Consider the following 20,457-nt stretch of genomic DNA (forward strand, 5'->3'; position numbering starts at 1 on the left):
AGTTCTTCTTCTTAGTCTGTCCTTAGTCTGGAAGCTCTGCTGAAACCTGTTCACTTTGGGTGACCCTGCTGGCATTAGAAACACAGATGACACAGCTTCCAGCATCACAGCCACAAGCCACTGTAATATGACAAACTGACAGGTATTGGTGGCAAAATGGAGTGGGTGCCTTTAACAGAAAATTGAAATAGTAACTCTCCAATTATCTAGTTACTTCAGTTGTAAAGACTCTATTTTATAAAGGTATGGTAGTTTGGTGGTTAATTGTTTACACTTAAAGAGGTGATAGCCGCACATACTCCAAGATGGACTGTTTATAATAAGTACTTTCAGATTCTGAATATGCAAGTAGATATATCATCATCATTTTGTCTGTGCTAAGGATGCCTGCACTATATACATTGTTTTGCAAGACTCAATGGTAATAGTGATATATCCAGTTCTTTGATTTTATTCACAGAATACAAAAGTAATCATGGTTATTTAAGAAAACATGGATAAACACGCGCATCTTTTTTTTCTTACTTTTTAAAAAAACAATAGGAGCAGATGTCTCAAGTATTAGATGCCATGTTTGAAAAATTGGTCAAAGAAGGGGAGCATGTCATCGATCAAGGTGACGATGGTGACAACTTCTATGTGATTGATAGGTAAGTCGGACATAGCCACATGACTGCAATTTAAAGAACCTTTTGGGTAAACCAGCAATGGTTATGATAGCTAGTGGGAAACTAATAGTGGTTTCTTTACTAGGACCTCTTTACTTTTGTTGCGACTCTAAAGCTGTAGGTCCGTGCAGCGAGGCCACACCAGATCAGGGAGAGCACTGTTTGAAAGGGCACTAATCATCTTCTCTGAGGAGGCCTGCTGCCACAGCAGGCTGCATGCGCGGCTGATCATCACAAGGCCAGCAGCTTGAAACCATTGCTCAGAGGAGAAAGATGAGGCTTTTTACTTCCGTACAGATTTATCGTTTCAGAAACCCATAAGGAGTTGTTCTGAGTCGGACTGGACTCAATGGCAGTGCTTTGGGAGGGCTTTTTGCTTTTGATGATTTTTGCTTAGCTGTCATCTAGGAATCTCAGTGGCATCATAGCGGTTACACGATGGGCCGTGAGTCCCAAGATCAGCAATTTAGAACCCCAGGAGCACTCTACTCCTGAAAGCAGTTTCGGTCTCAGAAACTCAGGGGCAGTTCTACTCGGCCCTCTCGACTTGCTATGAGGCGCTATCGACTGATGGCAGTGGGTTTGTTCATTTATGTTTTTCCACATTGTAAGTCAGAGATGCCTGTGACACTACAGAAGAGGGGTCACAATCTGGGGAAGCATTTGACTCACAGTACAACTCAATCTGCATGATTATGGTTCTTAAAAAACATATTTCCTATAAAAGTCAAACCTATACTTGATTTTTTAAATTCCAGTATCTCAGGAGTGGGTAGAAGATAAAAACAAAGTCTCTTCCTACTGTGTCTGCCACGCAGCAGCTGGTAGACTGAGTAGTTGGAGTGACACAAGACTGTTTGTGCATGATTATATTTGCCTGTAAAAATCTTTATAGAGACGCCGCTGCATTTATACTGAAAGTCTAGCTTCAGAGAAATCACGCTGTGCCTTATTTCCCTCATCATCGGACAATGTGCCATAAACAATAATTAGGTGAGCCTGAAATGTAACCAGGAAGCATTTTGAAGTGAGTCCTTATTTTTTTTCGCTTCTACAGAGAGATGAAGTGTTTTTAGATGGTATCATCAGCTCCTCTCAGTTGGTGAGGAATACAGATGATCTCTCAGATAATATTTGCTTCTCTGGATAGAGTTGCGTTCAACTCGGGCCCTGCTGAAAATTTCACTCCTTCCATCCAGAGGAGCGTGTCCTGGAGCCCTAGTTAGGCCTTGGGTAGCAGTTCGAAACCACCGGCCACTCTGCAGGAGAAGGAAGAGGCTGTCTAGTCCCATCAAGAGTTACATCTTGGAAACCCACAGGGGCAGTCCTACCCTGACTTATCGGGCCACTGTGAACTGAATTTTATCTCCTGAGGCCTTATGTTGACCTTTGATTTGTGAATGGTATCTCTAAATCTTTTTTTTTATCTGGAGTGGAAAACGATTTCCCCTGTTTCCTCCATTCTCTCATCCCTGCCTGGGTGACTTCTAAGCCTCTGTTGCCCACACTCCAGCCAAGGCTGAGGCGTCCTCTGGTGTTGGAAAGAACATAACCCGCTGCCCGGTCACAGGCAGATCCGGACATCGCCAACAGCTTCCACCAGCGAGGCACACCAGCATTTCATTCCACTCCTCATCTGCATTCCATTCGCAGGGCCATGTGAGAACCCCAGGACAGATCAGTGTGCATTGTCTTCTCACATGTATTTGACGATGAAAAACGGGCTGTCATTTGTATGCAGTACAGTGCTTGTTCCTTTTGATCCGAATCACTCATTTCACAGGTGAAAAGTCTAAGGACACAAAAGTGATGTGATGTGCTTAAGGTCAACCCAGTCCTTCTGCCACAGGCCCCAGCGAGCCCCAGTGCAGGCTCCTCCCTCCACAGCACACTGAGCAGGAAAGAACAGGGCAGCACAGCTTTTAGATGTGATTTCAACTGGACTGATAATTCAAAGGGTAACGACTTCGTGTGGGACAGTTTGTCTGCAGTTGAAAATAAAAATTCCATGCAACAAATTCGAGAAAGTAATCATGGCATAGCCATCCCCTCCTGTAGTCTCACTACCCTTTGCTGGTTATGCCATTCATGTTTATGTTATTGCACTGTTGCTCTTCCTTTACCTTCAGAATGTTTTTTCAGCCCCTCTGCCCCTTATTTTGCCAAATCATGTGTTTTGTTTTGGTTTTACATTTTTGCCTTTGCTAAGGTGTCGCCACGGACTTGAGTCCGATAATTACCCCTGTCGTTCATCAGAGGTGCTTCCACGAGCTCTGAGCCCATGTGCACTCTGATAACACAGTGTGTGGAAAGCCAGCTGTCCATGCATGCAGTGCAGTGACATGCAAACGGAGTTTCACCTTCTGAGAAAAAGAGCCCCCATTGACAAGCACAGTCAGGCAGTCTGAACTCCTCCCATGTTTTACTTTGGATCAGGGGTTGGCGTCTTCTGGGGGTTACAAAGGGCAGGCTGCGTGATCTCTGTCAGAGCTCCTCAGCTCTTAGCCTTGAGTCCTAGGCAAGGCGTAAAGACATGAGTGTGACCGCATGGTTTGCTGACCACTGCTTTCGATGATCAAGGCCCCTAGCAGGTGCTCTAGTGACTGACCACATTGTTACATGATTGTATTAAAGTTATTTTCTCCGGATTACCAATGCCACACATGTTCTTTTGAAAACTAGACCCTCTTTAACTTAGTAGGGATTACCCCTCACTGCCCTCTCCCTTAGAGATGGCTGTCCTGTGCATGTGCTATTTGATTGTATTCTTAATGAATGGTCTTACCACTGAATTTATGGTCTTAAATATTTATTGTCTAACCTGATGCTCCCTGGCAGAAGCCTGGCTGGCCATGGCCATGGTCCGGCGTGAGGGGAGGGGGTGTCTTGTGTGGAGCATGCCTGTCTGTCTGAACAGATGGTGTCCCTGGCACATAATGATGCCCTGTTATTACTGCCTGTCAGCCGTGGGGAAAAGGCAGGAAAGAAACTGTTATTGCAGGGGACACTTCTGAGACAATGTGCTGTTGTGATGGAGGGTTAGGCGAATTGCCTTTAATTTCCATGTCCTCCACAGAGGAACGTACAACATTTATGTCAAATGCGACGGCGTCGGAAGATGTGTGGGGAACTACGATAACCGTGGCAGCTTCGGAGAACTGGCCTTGATGTACAACACGCCCAGAGCAGCTACCATCGCGGCCACCTCCCCGGGAGCTCTGTGGGGCTTGGTGAGTGGGATCTTTGTTTCACTTGAATGCTGGTATCGGTAGCAAACCATTAAGGTGGCCACAGTGAGGCTGATAGAGTGTTTTAACCTAACAGGCAGGTTCATTCAGGATAGCTGCTGACGGGGAGTTCTCTGAGTTCATGGGTACCAGGGCTGTGCTGATTAAACCTTCATGAATGTCCCCCACTCCTCTGGTCATATCAGGAGCCTCGGGCCCACTGACCAGAATATTCCTTCCTTCACCCACTCTGTGGACACAGGTGGCCACACAAAGCCGTCACTGTCACTGCTGGTGTCTCGGCACCATGTGGTCCCCTGACCTGTAGCAATGAGAGCTCCCCGGAAGTCATTAGAGATGCATATTCCGGGTCTCACACCCCGGAGATGATGGCTCCTGCAGCGTGTTGGAGGTAGCCTACTGCCCTGGGGGTTCAGGTGCTTGCTCAACATCCCAACCCAAACTCAATGGCATCAGATTGATGTCAACTCATAGAAACCCTATAGGACAGGGTAGAGCGACCCCTGTGAGTTTCCGAGACTGTCACTCAAGACAGAGCAGCTGCAGGTTTCCAACTGCCGACCCCGCAGTGAGCAGCCCAGCACTAAGGATTGCCAGCAGGGCGCTGCTGGTACTCGCGAGAGCTTGAGAAACCACTCTAAATGGAGTGCCGGGCCTGTTTTTATGATCAGTCAGGTGTTTGAATTTACAAGCAGATTTACAGAGGAAAACCGATTTATATTTGCTCTTATGAACCTGGGTGCACATCAGAATTACCTGGCTTTAACAGACACACACACACATACACACTCACGCCTATACCTCACCAAAGACATTTAATCAGAACCTATTGGGGTTGGGCCTACTTGCCATCAAGTCCGTTCCGACCCTCTTTTGAGTATCCGAGGCTGTAAATCTTGGGAGCAGAGAGCCTCTGCTTTCTCCCAGGGAGCGGCTGGTGGCTTTGAACCTTGAAGGTAGGCAGTACATTGCTTACCAGACAACACCACCAGAGCGCCTTACCTGGACAAGACTACTTTAAAAGTAAATTTCCTTGTGGTGCTAGTTCCACCAGACTGAAATGTTGATTTAAAGACCCATTTGGGGAGAGAAAGCGATTCTCTGTGCAGATGGCAGTGGGTGCCAAGGAGCGGTTGGGAGTAGTGCTGATGCGGAAGACTAGTTACTGTCCTGCTTTCCACACTCAGTTCTCTTCCAATCACCCGAGACGATTGTGGAAATGCAGGTTCTGATTCAGTGGGCCAGGGAAGGATCTGAGGGTCTGCATTTCTCCTAAATGCCCAGATGGTGCCCCTGCTGCCTGGACCTCAGGCTGCCCTTCAAATAGCACTGGTTGAGGGGTGAATATTTGGTTGTGGTGGTTTTAAGTGTTAAAAACAGGTCCCCCTACAGCTTTGTCATGCCCTTATTAGATTATGTCTCTCAGAACACTTTGTGGAAGGAAGAAAGGCAGGCCAGTTTAAATATTAAGTTTGTGAACAATCTCATCTCCAAGGACTATTGGGTTACGGATGTTACATGCTGCGCACACTTTGACTCTGAAGTGGAGCCCCTGGATAAAAATCTCTCTTGAGCAGAAGAACAAGAAATATGTTCTATTGCTTTTTATTAGAGCCAGGTGGTTATTGTTTGCTTGTTAGAAACGTGTTGACTCACTGCTGGTTGTAGAAGAACCATGGAATGGTTGCAGGTGACAAAGACCTTATCTGAAGTGTTTTGGCGACTGCCAAGGATTTGAATACCCAGCCAGCAAAATAAAAAACTCCAAACCAGGCTGAATGTGGCACACAGCAAGTGTTTGCAGGTCGTCCAAGCGGGCACTGAACCTGGACTGTGCCTCTTTCCATTACAGAAAGCTTTCTTTACAACTCAGTCATCCCAGTGGGAGTGGTAGGAGCCCTGGTGGCACAGGGGCTGCAATCTGAAGGGTGAGCAGTTCGAAACCACCAACTATTCTGTAGGAGAACGATGGGGCTTTCTACTCCTGTATATAGTTGCAATCTTGGAAACACAGAGCATTTCTTCCCTGTTCCCTGTGAGTCGGCATCTGCTTCTTGGCAGTGAGTTTGGGTTGTAAAGGGATTACTGGCCAAAGTCAGATGGTCACATAGTAAGGATACAAGTTGGCACTTTGGGAACGAATAGCTTTTGGCCCTGGTTGAAACCTTCATGCTGTTAGATGCCGTGGAGTCTGTTCCAACTCACCGTGTCCCTGTGTACAATGGACAAAAATGCTGCCCAGTCCTGCGTCACGCTCACAGCTGAGGCTGGGCTGGAGCCCAGTGTTGTAACCACAAGGCTTGCTGATCTCGCCAAGGGCCTTTCTCTTCTGTCACTGACCCTCCACAGCCTCATACTTTGTACTGTTCCATGTTGTTGTTGTTGTTGTTAGGTGCCACAGAGTCAGCTCCGACCCATAGTGACCCCAGTGCACAACAGAAGGAAACAGTGCCCGGTCCTGAGCCCTCCTCACAATTGTTCCGATGCCCGAGCCTGTGGATTAGCCATGGTGTCCATCCATCTCGCTGAGGGCCTTCCTCTTCTTCACCGCCCCTCCGCTTTACCGGACACGGTGGTCCTTCTCCAGGAACTGGTCTCTCCTGACAACATGTTCAACGTATGTAAGACCAAGCCTTGCCATCCTTGCCTCTAAGAGCACCCTGGTTTCATTTCTTCCCATACAAATCGGCTGGTCATTTTAGCAGTCCATGGCACTTCCAGTCTTCTCCACCACTGCAGTTCACACACATCAGTCCTACGGTCTTCCTTAGCCAGTGTCCAACTTTCGCATGCAGATGATGCAATGGAGAACATCTTAACATTCTGGCTCTTCAGTACTCTACAGAGGTCTTATGCAGCCGCAGATTTACCTAATGCAATACATCTTTTGATCTGTTGACTGCTGCTTCCATGAGCATCGATTTGTGGATACAAGCAAGATAAATTCCCTGACAACTTCAACCTTTTCTCCATTTATCGTGATGTGACCTATTGGTCCAGTTGCGAGGATTATGGTCTTCCATACATTAACTTGTCATCCACGCTGAAGGCTGTGATCCTAGATCTTCATCAGCAAGGGCCTCAAGTCCTCCTCACTTGCAGCAAGAAGAGTGTGTCATCTGCAGATCTCAGGTTGTTAATAAGCCTTCCTCCAATCTTGATGCACATTCTTCTCCATATAACCCAGCTTCTCTGATGATTTGCTCAACATACAGATTGGACAAATATGGTGAGAGGATACAGCCCTGACGCACACCTTTTCTGACTTTAAGCCAGGCAGCGTGCCCTCATTCAGTGTGCACAACTGCCTCTTGATCCATGTACGAGGTCCAGGTAGCACCATGAAGTGTGCTGGAATTCCCATTCTTCCCAAGTTATCCATGGTTTCTTATGATGCACACAGGTGACTCTGTTTATTACGGGAATTCTGAGTTGTGCCCCATCAGCAAGTGAAGGTCCTGAAAGCTTTGCCCCATTCACACTATGAAGGGCTACTTGATGTTGAGGAGCCAGTACTTAGCCAGAGAGGTTTGGGGTGCCTTCCAACCTGAGGGGCTCATCTTCTGGCACTACAGAGACAGTATTTTGCCCCTACTCATCTAGTTTCCAGTGGCAAGTCCCTCAAAGGTGGACAGCTTATTTCTTCTTCCTAGTCAGTTCTTAGTCTGGAAGCTCCACTGAAATCGGTTAACCATGGGTGAGTTGACTGGCCTTTGCATTTGAAATACCAGTGACACAGCAACACCCAAGAAGCCTCAGTTACGTACGAAGGCAGTGTGTTTACTGCTCAGCTCTCAACGGTGGAGCGTTTCCAGAGACTTTGACAATCTGTACATTTCTCCAATGTGTCAAGCACATTTGCACATATGCCACCATCATCATTTTCAAAGCATTCTCTTCCCACTTGAGCCCTTGATATCAGCTCCCCATTTCTTCCCCCTCTCTCCCTCCCCCAACCGCCCTCCCTCACAAATCCTTGATAAATTCTAGATTATTTTTTCCATATCTTACATCGTCCTCCATCGCCCCTTACCCAATTTTCAGTTATTCGTTCCCCTGGGATGGGGTTCTAGTTGATGCTTGTGATAGATACCCCGCCCCCGTACCCTCCCCTAATCCTCCTGGTATCTCTACTCTCATTGTTGGCCCTGAGAGGTTTATCTATCCTGGATTCCCGGTGTTGTGGGCTCTTATCTGTAGCAGTGTGCATGCTCTGGTCTAATCCGATTTGTGAGGTAGAATTCAGGTCATGATAGTGGGGGGGAAGAAGCACCAAAGAACTAGAGGATCGTTGTGTGTTTCATCTGTTCTATACTGCACTCATCATCTCTTCCCTGTGACCACTCTGTGAGGGGATGTCCAATTGTCTACAGATGGGCACTGGGTCTCCACTCCATGCCCCCCCCTTCACCTTGGGTATGTTTTTATTCTGGGTTTTAGATGCCAGATACCTGATCCCATTGACTCCTCATGATCACACAGGCTGGTGTGCTTCTTCCATGTGGGCTTTGTTGCTTCTCAGCTAGATGGCCGCTTGTTTATCTTCAAGTCTATAAGACCCAAGACGCTATATATTTTGATAGCCGGATGCCATCACCTTTCTTCACCACATTTGCTTATGCACTCATTTTGTCTTGAGCAATCGTGTTGGGAAAGTGAACATCACAGAATGCTGGATTGTTAGGAAGTACTGGAGTTGAAGCCCAATGTCCGTCTGCAACCTTAATTCTCGACATATAGATATGAGTACATAGTTTTATTCCCCTCTCATTATATATATGTATATATTTACACATGCACATGCCTGTATTTAGGCCTCTATAAATGTTCTCTACCTCCTGGTTGCTTCTTCTATTTCCTTTTCCTTCCCTCTTGTCCCATCATGTTTGACTTTCATTTGGGTTTAATAATTCCTCACTGCTACACAGCCCTTGATTAAGCCCCACTAGGCATCCTATGACCTTCCTTCCATTGACTTTAGTTCACTTGTTGTTCCCTTGTCCCTGGGTTGGCCCCCACCCCTTCCTTTCTCCCTCCTCCCCTTCTCCTGTATCCCTCCAGAACCATTGGTCCCATTCTTCTCATCTCCACATTATTTATCCCACCTATCTTATCCAGATAGACATGCAGAGACATTAATAAATGAAAAGAACCAGGCAATGCCAAATAAAACAACAAAGGAAGTCAAAACCAACAAAACAATAACAACAACATCAAAAAGCAGGAACAAAAAGAGAGCCACTGACAAAATGGGAAAGCCTATAAATAGTTTAAGGTCTGTTTGTTGGCCATTATGAGTGTTTTCCATTGGAGTCTGATGGGGTGCCACACTCTGTCTCTCCCAAGTCTGGTTTTGGTATTCTCTGGGGGTTTCGTCACTCTGCTCCCCCTGCTGTTCTGAGAGCTTCCTCTCTCTATGGCTGACTAATACTCCATGGTGTCTTTGTGCCACATTTCTGTTATCCACTCATCTGCTGGTGGGCAGTTGAGTTGCTTTAACTGTTGCTACTCCTACCAGTAATTTGTAGTGAACGTTGATTTTACAAGTCTCTGGTAGTGTGGATATTTACCCAGGAGTAGAATTTCCAGGTCACGCAATTATCTGTTCCATTCTGTTTTGGAGGAACCCCCAAAAGGTTGTCTGCACAGTGGCTGTACCATTTTATATACCACCTAGCAATGGGTGGGGGTTCTGATTTCCCTACACCCTTTTCAATACGTACTTTGCTCTTTTCTGATGGTAGCCACCTTACTGTTTGTCACATGGCATCTCATTGTGGCCTTGATTTGCATTTCCCTAATGGCTGGGGACAGCATCTTTTCATGTACTTGTTGGCCGTTCATATATCTTATTTGGAGAAATGTCTACTCAAGATTTCTGCTCATTACAGCTTTCCCCCAGATCCTGGATGCTTCCTCCCCCCAACTACCATGATCCGAATTCTACCTTGCAGGGCTGGATAGGCCAGAGGTTGTACACTGGTACATATGAGGGCTGGAGGCACAGGGAATCCAGGGTGGATGATACCTTCAGGACCAAGGGTGTGAGGGGCGATGCTGGGAGAGTGGAGGCCGAGTGGGTTGGAAAGGGGGAACTGATTACAGGGATCCACATGTGACCTCCTCTCTGGGAGAGGGACGGCAGAGAAGGGGGGGAAGGGAGACTCCGGATAGAGCAAGATATGACAAAATAATGATGTATAAACTACAAAGGGCACATGAGGGAGGGGGGAGCAGAGAGGGAGGGGGAAAAAAAAGAGGACCTGATGCAAAGGGCTTAAGTGGAGAGCAAATGCTTTGAGAATGATTGGGGCGGGGAATGTATGGATGTGCTTTATACAATTGATGTATGTATATGTATGGATTGTGGTAAGAGTTGTATGAGTCCCTAATAAAATGTAAAAAAAGAAAAGGTAAAAAAAGAAAGAAAAGAAAATGATTAGGGCAAAGAATGTACAGATGTGCTTTATACAATTGATGTATGTATATGTATGCACTGTGATAAGAGTTGTATGAGCCCCTAATAAAACGTTAAAAAAATGATATCTGCTCATTTTAGAATTAGATTTTTGTTGTTGTTGATAAATCTGTTTTTAAAGAGCAACTTGCCTAACCACTACTCAGAGAAGGTCAAGTAGAAAAAAATCTTTTTCCTCTTTAAGGTTAACAGATTGGCTGCGAGGCACTTAAGTACAGGTGGAAGATAAGCATCTCCAAGGCTGTCTCAGAGCAGTCTGACTTAGTAAATACTTGGTCACTGTTAACCTTAGGGGATGATCCAGCTTACAGGATTCCACTGATGGTCCCAGGGGCTGATTGGTGAAGGGACTGGAATGGAGGCATTTGAAAGTGGACTTTCTGAATGGCAGTGCCAAGGAAAGGGTGGGCTGCTGACACAGACTTCTTCCAGAGACATATTCATTGTGGTTAATTGCTAAATCACTCCAGTATTTTTGGACTTTCAGTATTCTCTTTTAATAAAATAGTGTTGCAGCTGGTCCCAAACCAGTTTATATGTCAGAATCAGGGATTTTTTTTAATGATATACAGATTTTGAACCCTACAGGCATAGACTTTGAGTCAGTCAAATCTAAGACCTCAGAAACCATTTAAAAAGGAAAAGGAGCAGCAACTACATGCACATACAACACTGCATTTGATTCTGATAGAGAGCCAGGTTTGGAAATTACTTTATCATTTTTGTTAATCTACAAATTTTTCTCTTTCAAGATTATATAGAGTCCAAATTACCATCAATAAACAAATTATAATAAACTCAATTGGGGGACAGGTTGTTTAATTTCCCAGGGACTTATTTCCACACTGGCCCTTTTCCTCATGGTACCAATTCTTTTAAATTTAGCCTTAGGTGGCTTAAAACAAGCAGTCATCTATGTGAGGCTGCAGCTAAATCCACATGAAAGCATACTGGCCGTGTGATCCGAGGATTGTAAACAATAAAATCCAGATCCAAAGGAGGATATGGTATCAGAGCCTACCTTGTGAACACCTGGGTTAAGGAAGGCTGCAGGTGGCAGTGGAGAGCCAAATTCCACTTGCAAGTTCCACACATGGGTTAAGCCGCCAGGTGAATCCCTTCAGATCATAGTGGACGGACAGAGCATTGTAAGTCCATTATGGTAGATGTACTTACTAGTATTTGATCTCCCTTTGCACCCATCTCAAAGTTGTTTCGATTTTGAATATTTTTTTGCTTTCTTTTCAATTGATATTTTTCTTGGTCAGAGTTGACTTTTTTTTTGCCTGCTTTTTATTTAATGTGCTTTGCATGAGTTTCTGAATATGAAATCGAGGATAGGTAAATCTACAGAGACCGCACCTGCATTAGTACCTACCTAGGGGCACAGCAGGGGAGGGTGGGGGGAAGTAAAGAACTAGCAACAATAAGTATGAGAAGACAATATTCTGAAATTGATGGTGGTGATGATTGCATAACTCTTCTTAATATGACTGAATGATTAAATTGTATGATTCGTGAAATATATGCCAATAAAACTTTTTAAAAAAATAGCCTTAAATATCTTGGCATAGTGATTAACTAATATACTCCAATTAACTTTATCTTATTAAAATTGTGTATTTGTTTAACAGTAGGTGCCAAACTAACATACTTTGGGGCTGTTATTTAACAATTAAAATAATGTTTCATAAGAGATATTTCAAAAGAAAATTTGGGGGGAGAGGGGTATCTTGAGCAATCACCCTGAAGAATTTCTCTGTGTATTTGCAGCCTGTAGTAGAAACACACGCTCAAAAAAAGCTCACTGCCATTGAGTTGATGCTGACTGATTGTGACCCTGTAGGACAGGGTAGAATTGCCCTTGTGAGTTTCGGAGACTGTAACTTTTTAGAGGAGTAGAAAACCCCATCATTCCTCCGTGAAGTGGATCATGATTTCAAACTACTGTCCTGGTGATTAGCTGGCCACCAGAGCTCCTTCAAACCAGAAACCAAACCCACTGTGTTAGACCAGGCTGACTAGAGAAACAAATCCAGAGACACTCAAGTGTGTGTAAGAGAGAGCTCTATATCAAACAGCAATTGTACATTAAGAAAACATCCCAGCCCAGGTCAAGTCCATAAGTCCGATATTAGCCCATGTCTGATACTAGTCCAAAAATGCTTCTCCAGACGTGCACAGCAACATGTAATAACGCAGAATGCAGGAAGATCACACGCTGGTGGGTGAAAAGTCTTGTGGATCCATTGGTGGTGGAAACATCACAGGGCTGTCTCTGCAGGTTCTGCGACAAAACTCGCTCAGGTCTCAGTGTAGCTCCACATGGCTTGTCAACAGGAAGACCAAGGTATAGAGGGAGAAAGTTCCCAGAATCCTCATGAGAAGGCCAAGCCCACAAGGAGGCATCATCAGGCTGTAACCTGATTGACAGGCTAGACTCTTCACCCCTTCACTCTTAATACCCTCAAGTTGACACGGGATTATGTAACCACTACACATGGAGTCATAGTGACCCTGTTAGGGTTTCTGACTCTTTATAAGACTAGACAGCTTCTTTATCTTGCAGGGCAACTGGTGGGCTTGAACCCCAACCTGTGGCTATCACCCCAGTGCCTAACCAGTCGCACCAGCCCACCACCTTATAATCATAAATAACAAACAATAGGAACTAGACCCTGCTCATAACGGCCACAGGCCACACAGTCTGGGGGGCTTTGCTATCTTTCAAAGAGCCCTGTGTCTGACATAGTGTGGATGCAACAAGAACCAGGCATAAATCATCTTCAGCATCTCTTATACTCTAAATCATTCATGCTCTAAAACAATTGCTTAGTCGTGCTTCTGTGATATTTTTCCTGCATCAGCATTGAGAACACAGTAAGAAAAGTAGCGCATGTTTATATCTTTGTGTATACCTGAAATAAATAGCAAAATACTCTAAAGCTGTTGTTCTCAATCTGGAGGTCAAACAACTGTTTCACAGGGGTCACCCGATTCATAACAGTAGCAAAATTAGTTATGAAGTAGCACTGAAAGTAATTTTATGGTTGGGGGGTCACCACAACATGAGGAACTGTATGAAAGGGTCATGGCATTGGGAAGGTTGAGAACCACTGCTCTAAAGAGTTCAGTCTGAGATATTCGATCCCACTGTATTTTTCATAAAAATACTGATCATGTCCCAGCACATTAATTTGGCAACCCTTTAGGGCTACCATGCACAGGAGAAACAAAATGCAGTGTGTAGGAGTCAGAGTCGGCTTGAGGCAATTAAGCATTGATTATATGGTTGTTAAATAGTGAGCTACCAATTGAAGGGTACCCACCAGCCACTCTGCACAAAAAAGGAAGTACCTGCTCCTTTAAAGATTTACAGTCTCAAAAGCCTTAAGGAGTTCCCTCTGCTCTGTAGGCAGGGGGTTATTTTTGTTTTGATGTATCTGTGGGTCCCTGATGGGAGGTGTGTTACAGAGCAGGGCAGCTTTTCCTTGTAAGGGTCGCTCCCTAGGAATTGGAATCCACTGGGTTGGGTTTGGCTGTAAGCGTGGTGAAACAGCATCCCCTTGTGGCTACCTAGTTCAATTGCACAGAGATTGCATTTTCTTAACCATTGCATCCTTTCGTTTTTAAAATGTCTTTGCTTCTACAGTGGGTCAGGCACTGGGCTGCTAACTGCTGTTTGGAGCCACCAACCACTGTTGGGGGAAGATGAGGATTTCTGGAACCCCAAGAGAGTTCAGTTTTGCTCATAGGATCGCTGAGTTAGAATTGACTAGATGGCAGAGAGTTTTGAGGGAGATCTTGTATTTTATGCTTGAAGAAGTAAAAATCTGAAATGAGTTGCCTTGAAAGGACAATATATTAATCTTTTATTTCAAAACATTCAATTATTGTTTGTTCCTGATAGTGAATAAAATCAAACTGCATGTTCAAACAGATATGCCCCCCACCCCCATAAAGCTCTTACCTTTTAATTGTCTCTGTATTTTATTTTCTGCTGTAGGACAGGGTAACCTTCAGGAGAATCATTGTAAAAAACAATGCCAAAAAGAGGAAAATGTATGAAAGCTTCATTGAATCGCTGCCGTTCCTTAAATCTTTGGAGGTAAGTCCGCGTGTGTTCATGCTTTCATTTTAAGGGGTTTTTGTTTTGTCAGGAATATTTAGTTCTCCAGAAAATGTCCTTTGAATAAACGTCTATCCATATTTTCATTTGGAAAATTCAGGTGATGCTATTTGTTTTAATAACTCTGCAGTTTTAACTACATGTGTTTTGTTGACAGACACATAGATTCTATCTGGCATATACAGCCAGTTTATACGTGACCTTTATTTTAAAGCGCCCTTGAAGCAATCACATCAATGAAGGCAATCCTCACCTTTCAAGAAATACCTTTTGTAATACCTTTACAGAGAGGTGCCATCTAAGTACTGGAGGCGCTCGCCTTCTCCTCAGACATCCTGGCTGCCGGTTCCCCTTCTCCCTTCCTTTTGGCCTTCCAGTATTCAACCCTTGGTCCGCCTGCCTTTTCCCTCGATGCTTACTCACTTGGTGAGCTTGTCAAACCTATAGCTTTAAATGCTACCTGTATGCCGGGGCCTCCTAAATTGGCATCGCCAAGCAAGGCCTCTCCCCGTGACTCTGAGTCATTTACCCACCTGCCTATTTAACATTACTCTCAGGAGTCTAGGCACCTCAGGTGACCACATCCCCACTCTCCTCTGCCCTTCCTTCCAGTGCTTCAGGCCAGAAACCTTGGAGAAACCCTGACTCATAATCCCTCCCGCCCCCCACCTACATGCAATCTGTTAGCACACTTGTCTCTTCCATCTTCAGAGTAGATCCAGCCTCAGCTTGTCCCCAACATCAGCCACAGGATGAGCCACCCTCCCCACTCGTCTGGCTTCTTGTAGCCACCAGAACAATCCTTTGATAGCCCAAGACCGGCCAGGTCACTCTGCTGTTTACGCCCTGCCTCACAAACCCGACACATCAAGCTTCTGGCCCAACCCCCATCTCCTGAGCACGTTCCCCTGCCCTCTCCTCACTGTGCCACCCCAGTCATGCTGTTCCTCACAGGTGCCAAGCTCATGTCCACTTCCCTCAGGGCCTTTTACTTACTGCCCGGCTGGAGTGCCCTCCCGTGTCCTGCGCCCACCTCACTCAGCCCTTCTTGCCTTCCCAGTGAGAACAGGTGTGATGTTTGTATCTCTCAAGATGGAGACAACACTCTGTCGATCCAACCTGGCTCTCCAGCCTTCATTGTTAAGCTGAACTCTTGACACGTTTTAAATCGTCTGAGCTGTTGAAAGGGATACATCGGTATTGAGGCAAGGCTTCTGAAGCAGCAGATGCCAACATAGTAGTACCACTTCTTCCTAATATCAGCTGCCTGGGTTCTTGGCACATGCCTTGTCGACACTTGGCCACACTGCCCCAAGCAGGCTTGGCAGCTGAACCTCCCTAGCAGTGGTTCTCTGTAAGTATCAATAGATCTGGAGCTAGGGATCCAAAGGCCTTCGGGCACCGCAGGTCAACAGAGAGGGAGAGGGAGCAGAGTGAGCCAGGAGGGGCCTGGGATAACTTGGGAAACTAGCTCCAGCTGAAGGGATGGCTGCCCATCCACCACCCGTGTTGTTCACACGTGGACACGGGCCCAGGCTCACTGCTGAGTCTTCTCTTGAGCAAGGGAAGCTGGAGTTCCACATCTGCTGTATGAAAATTTATTTCTAAAGACCACTAGTTCATCCATATTTCTCTCTCTCTCTCTCTCTCTCTCTCTCTCTCTCTCTCTCTCTCTCTCTCTCTCTCTCTCTCTCTCTCACGCACACACACACACACACACACACGCTGCAGAGCTTATCTGACCTGTGCATGACCAGTTTTCAAGCTCTGCAGTAGTGAAAGGTTATCTCTTAGTCCATGTCTGTTGAACACTGCCTATTTTCGCCACAGGTTTCTGAACGTCTCAAAGTGGTAGATGTCATAGGCACCAAAGTCTACAACGATGGAGAACAAATCATTGCTCAGGTGGGGTATGCTTTATGTAATTCAGTTGGGGATTATGCCCCCAAACGTTATTATACATTCAAATGTGCTCCTGTAATTAGGTATGCGGTGATGAATATTCCTTCTAACAAATAACCTCCTCAGAATGGTTTGAGTTATACCCCCAAAGCTATTTTTATAGTTTTATTTATATAACTAGCTAACCATGGATATTCATGAAGCCATCTAAAGGTTTTGGGTATCGTTTTATATTTGTACGTGACATGAAAGCCACGCATATATACATAGTGAAAGGAGCCCTGGTGGTGTAGTGGTTCCGTGTTGGGCTGCTAACCACAAGGTTGGCAGTTTGAACCCCTCAGCTGCTCCGGGGACAAATTTGAGGCTGTCTGCTCCTGTAAAGACTTCTTATTCTTGGAGACCTGAAGGGTCAGCTCTGCTGCGCTCTACTGAGTCTCTAGGAGTCAGACTCAGCTGGATGGCAGTGGGTTTGGAATGTCACAAAGGAAAACCCCAGGGAAAGAGAGGAAAACCCCAGGGGCGTTCCCTGGGACTCACGGGGAATGCCCCGAAGGACATGTTGGGAGATGTTGTTTTTCTTGGTCAAGAGCTCATCTAGCAGCCGGAAGAAGCCTCCCAAGGCTGCTAGCTGATTTCAGCCCAGAAGGGAGCCTAGGGGACCATAAAGGGCATTGGCTTCTGGGGACTAAAGGGATCAGCATGTTATTTAACCCCTAATGCTTTACTAAATCCCAGTTGGAACCATTAGTACAAGGGGGCTTCAAAAAGTTGGTGAGAAAAATGGAATTAGGAAACCATGGCATTTTTCCACGAGTGCTTTGACCATTCGGTCTCCCAAGAAGCAGGGTTGGCAAGAGTCCAGGGAGAAAGCCTACAGGTGGTCACGCCTCATTTCAGGGGTTTCTTTTTCCAGCTGAGAGCAAGTGATTCCGGTGGGTTTTTAAATAGATTCTGTTGTTTATGTGTCATCTCAACCACCGACTCTCCCTTTGATGTGCGTATACAAGACTCAGGTCTGCCAGGGGAAGGATCACTGTTTCAGAAGGCAAATAAACACATACAGCAAGCCCTCTTGCTTTCCTGCGTACTGCGCGCAGACTAGCGCAGTCAGGGACCAAGGCTTACGCATCACTGCCATCGAGTCTTTCCTGACTCAGGGCCACCCCGTAGCACAGAGTGGACTCCCCCTATGGGTGTCCAGACTGTAACTTGCTATAGGGATAAGTAGCCTTATCTTTCTCCCAGGGAGTGGCTGCTGTGCTTGAACTACTGACCTTGTAGTTAGCTCGCTACACCGCCAGGCTCCTCCTGATCAAGGTTTAGGAGCTAAGAAATAAATGGGTAAATAACGAAGTTTACCAGTTGTCGCCGAGTCAATTCCTGCTCGTGGCAGCGGCTCCTTGGGTGTTGGGGTCGTACTGCACCCCGGGGCCTCTCGTGGCTGTGACCTTGAGACCGCTCATCTGAGGGGCTCTGGGTGGGTTCAGATCTCCACGCTTTGGGTCAGCAGCCAAGCGCTTAACCTTGTGCACGACTCAAGGAGAGCAGAGCAAAATGTACTTTAAAGGGATTTTTTAAGCTTTGTATTTTGAAGTAACCATTCCCAGCAAGTTGCACGGTTAAGACAGAGTCCCCTCACCCAGGGTTCCCCCAGGGTCATGTCTTAATTCTCTTTCCTTCAGGACCAGAACCAGCCAATGGCCATTGGTGTAACCCACAGATCTTACTCAGAGTTTACTAGTGCTACATGCACTTAGAGCATAGAAACAAGGACTTATAAACTTAGAGTTTATTTTTTAAATGATTTTATTGCGGGGGCTCGTACAATTGTTATCACAATCCATACATCCATCCATTGTGCCAAGCACATTTGTACATTTGTTGCCATCATCATTCTCAAAACATTTGTTTTCTACTTGAGCCCTTGATATCAGCTCCTCATTTTCCACCCTCCCTCCCCGCTACCCCCTCATGAACCTTGATAATTTACAAATTATTATTATTTTGCCATGTCTTACACTATCTGATGTCTCCCCTCACCCACTTTTCTGTTGTCCATCCCCCAGGGAGGGGTTTATATGTAGACCCTTGTAATTGGTTCCCCCTTAGGGTTTATTAAACACATTTTTAGACATTGGTTGTCTCAAGCATTTATACACGTAAATTCAGCATTTACTTTTTAAACCATTTTACTGGGGACTCTTACAGCTTCTGTAACATTCCATACATCAATTGTATCAAGCATGTTTGTACATGTTGCCATCGTTAGTTTCAAAAGAGTTTCTTTCTACTTGAGCCTTCATTGTAAACTCCTTTTTTCCCCCTGCCTCACTCCCTCCTGAATCCTTGATCAAGCATTTACTTTTGTGATGTAATCTGAAATGAATGAATTTCTTGAATTACACCAGAGTTTCAAAATATACCTGTTTCTTCAGAATCCGTTGGACAGGTTCAGAAGTCGGTACCTCTGTCATCCTCCATAGTACACAAAGGGACCTCAACAAGTGTGTGGGAAAATAGAAATAAAGGTTGATGGAATTTCCCCTTGGACCTTCAGACGCTCCCCTCCAACCCCATTCATTCAGAAGGCATTGGAAATGAAGACAGAGTTCATTAAAATACAACTTAAAAAAAACCCCATATAGTTAGAAATGGAAGTCCTGTGAGACACTCCCAATAGCTCTCTGAGAGGCCTGGGTGGTGGACTGCAGTAAAAACCGGCAAGGTGTATGCCCACTACTTCCCAATAGGTCTGATGACTCCTACTCCGGGTGAACAGACTGGTTGGTTGTTCTGGATCACCACCAAACGCCTGTGATGAGGACGTGGGCACAGAGTAGCCACCCAGGGAGAATCCCTCCATTTCTGGGGCACAGGATCTGCTGGCCATTTCCTCTTCAGTGGAGAGATGCTGCTGGTACACACAGGCTGAAATGTGGGGGAAATTCCCATCCAGGTGTCTGCCCTGCCCCACTGGTTGGTTGGTCCTTCCTACTTCAGCAGGGCGTGTCTGATCTCGAATCCTTGTGCAGATAGAACCATCGCTGTGGCATTGTCTACTGTGAGCCTCCACATAGGAACTCAGGTAGCTGCGAGGAGGGGGCTTCACTCTTGAAGTGGATAGCTGTCAAGGAATGGGCATCGCTCACCCTCTGCTCTCGTTTTTACTCTCCTAGGGAGATTCGGCTGACTCTTTTTTCATCATAGAATCTGGAGAAGTAAAAATAACGATGAAAAGGAAGGTAGGTGTCCTTAGGTCATAAATCCCCAGAGGTACGGGGAAGCACAGTAGGTGTTCTCTCTTCCGTCATGTCTAGGCCAGGGTTAACGTTCATCTTCCACCCGCGAACCCAACCCTGTGTTTCTTTGCTTTGTCAGAGTAAATCAGAAGTGGAAGAGAACGGGGCAGTGGAAATCGCTCGCTATTCCCGGGGACAGTATTTTGGCGAGCTTGCCCTGGTAACTAACAAACCCCGAGCAGCCTCTGCACATGCCATCGGGACGGTCAAGTGCTTAGGTAAGACTCGCCGCTGCCGGCTTGCTTATGTTGGCACTGCACGTGTGTATTCAGGGTGGTGGTGGGAGCACTTACATGGGTTCACAGGTTTTATGGTCCCCACGACACCTAACAAGGTTCGGAGTCAGTGCATTGTGAGGTTAATTCCCGGAGATTTTCCAGAAAATGTCCACACATACCAGGGGGCTTAAGGAAATTGTACCAAGAGGATGGAGTTTTCCAACAAACTTTTCAGAACTCCCCTTAGGCACCATGGTTTGCATATACACACAACAGCGTCCTATCTTTGTAGTTACAGTGAGACTTCCTCGCGTTATGTGTTGTATCGAATCTTTAAAATAAACAGCATAGAGTGTGGCAGGACAGGTTGGCGTGTGTGGTGGTCCCGCCTCCTCCTAGCCCTGGGACACGAAGGCTCAGGTTTACCCAGGGGGGAGATTTCCTTCGTGGTTCAGCCGTTTCTTAGACCAGTCATGTTGCTCGTGGTTGCTGTTGAGTCGGTTTGAGTCTTC

At 45.8% G+C, this 20,457-nt stretch overlaps 1 protein-coding gene across 1 annotated transcript in view; it reads left to right on the forward strand.

Moving 5' to 3' along the window:
• The window catches only part of PRKAR2B (protein kinase cAMP-dependent type II regulatory subunit beta), a 114,072-nt gene that overhangs the window by 90,005 nt on the left and 3,610 nt on the right, over positions 1 to 20,457 (forward strand). The window contains exons 5-10 of the mRNA XM_075558540.1: positions 544 to 650; positions 3,745 to 3,898; positions 14,401 to 14,502; positions 16,354 to 16,428; positions 19,605 to 19,670; positions 19,807 to 19,945. Coding sequence (XP_075414655.1) covers positions 544 to 650; positions 3,745 to 3,898; positions 14,401 to 14,502; positions 16,354 to 16,428; positions 19,605 to 19,670; positions 19,807 to 19,945 — 643 coding nt within the window. The remainder of the gene's footprint in view (positions 1 to 543; positions 651 to 3,744; positions 3,899 to 14,400; positions 14,503 to 16,353; positions 16,429 to 19,604; positions 19,671 to 19,806; positions 19,946 to 20,457) is intronic.

Source organism: Tenrec ecaudatus, chromosome 9 (assembly GCF_050624435.1).
Source record: "Tenrec ecaudatus isolate mTenEca1 chromosome 9, mTenEca1.hap1, whole genome shotgun sequence".
NCBI classification, from domain to species: Eukaryota; Metazoa; Chordata; class Mammalia; order Afrosoricida; family Tenrecidae; genus Tenrec; species Tenrec ecaudatus.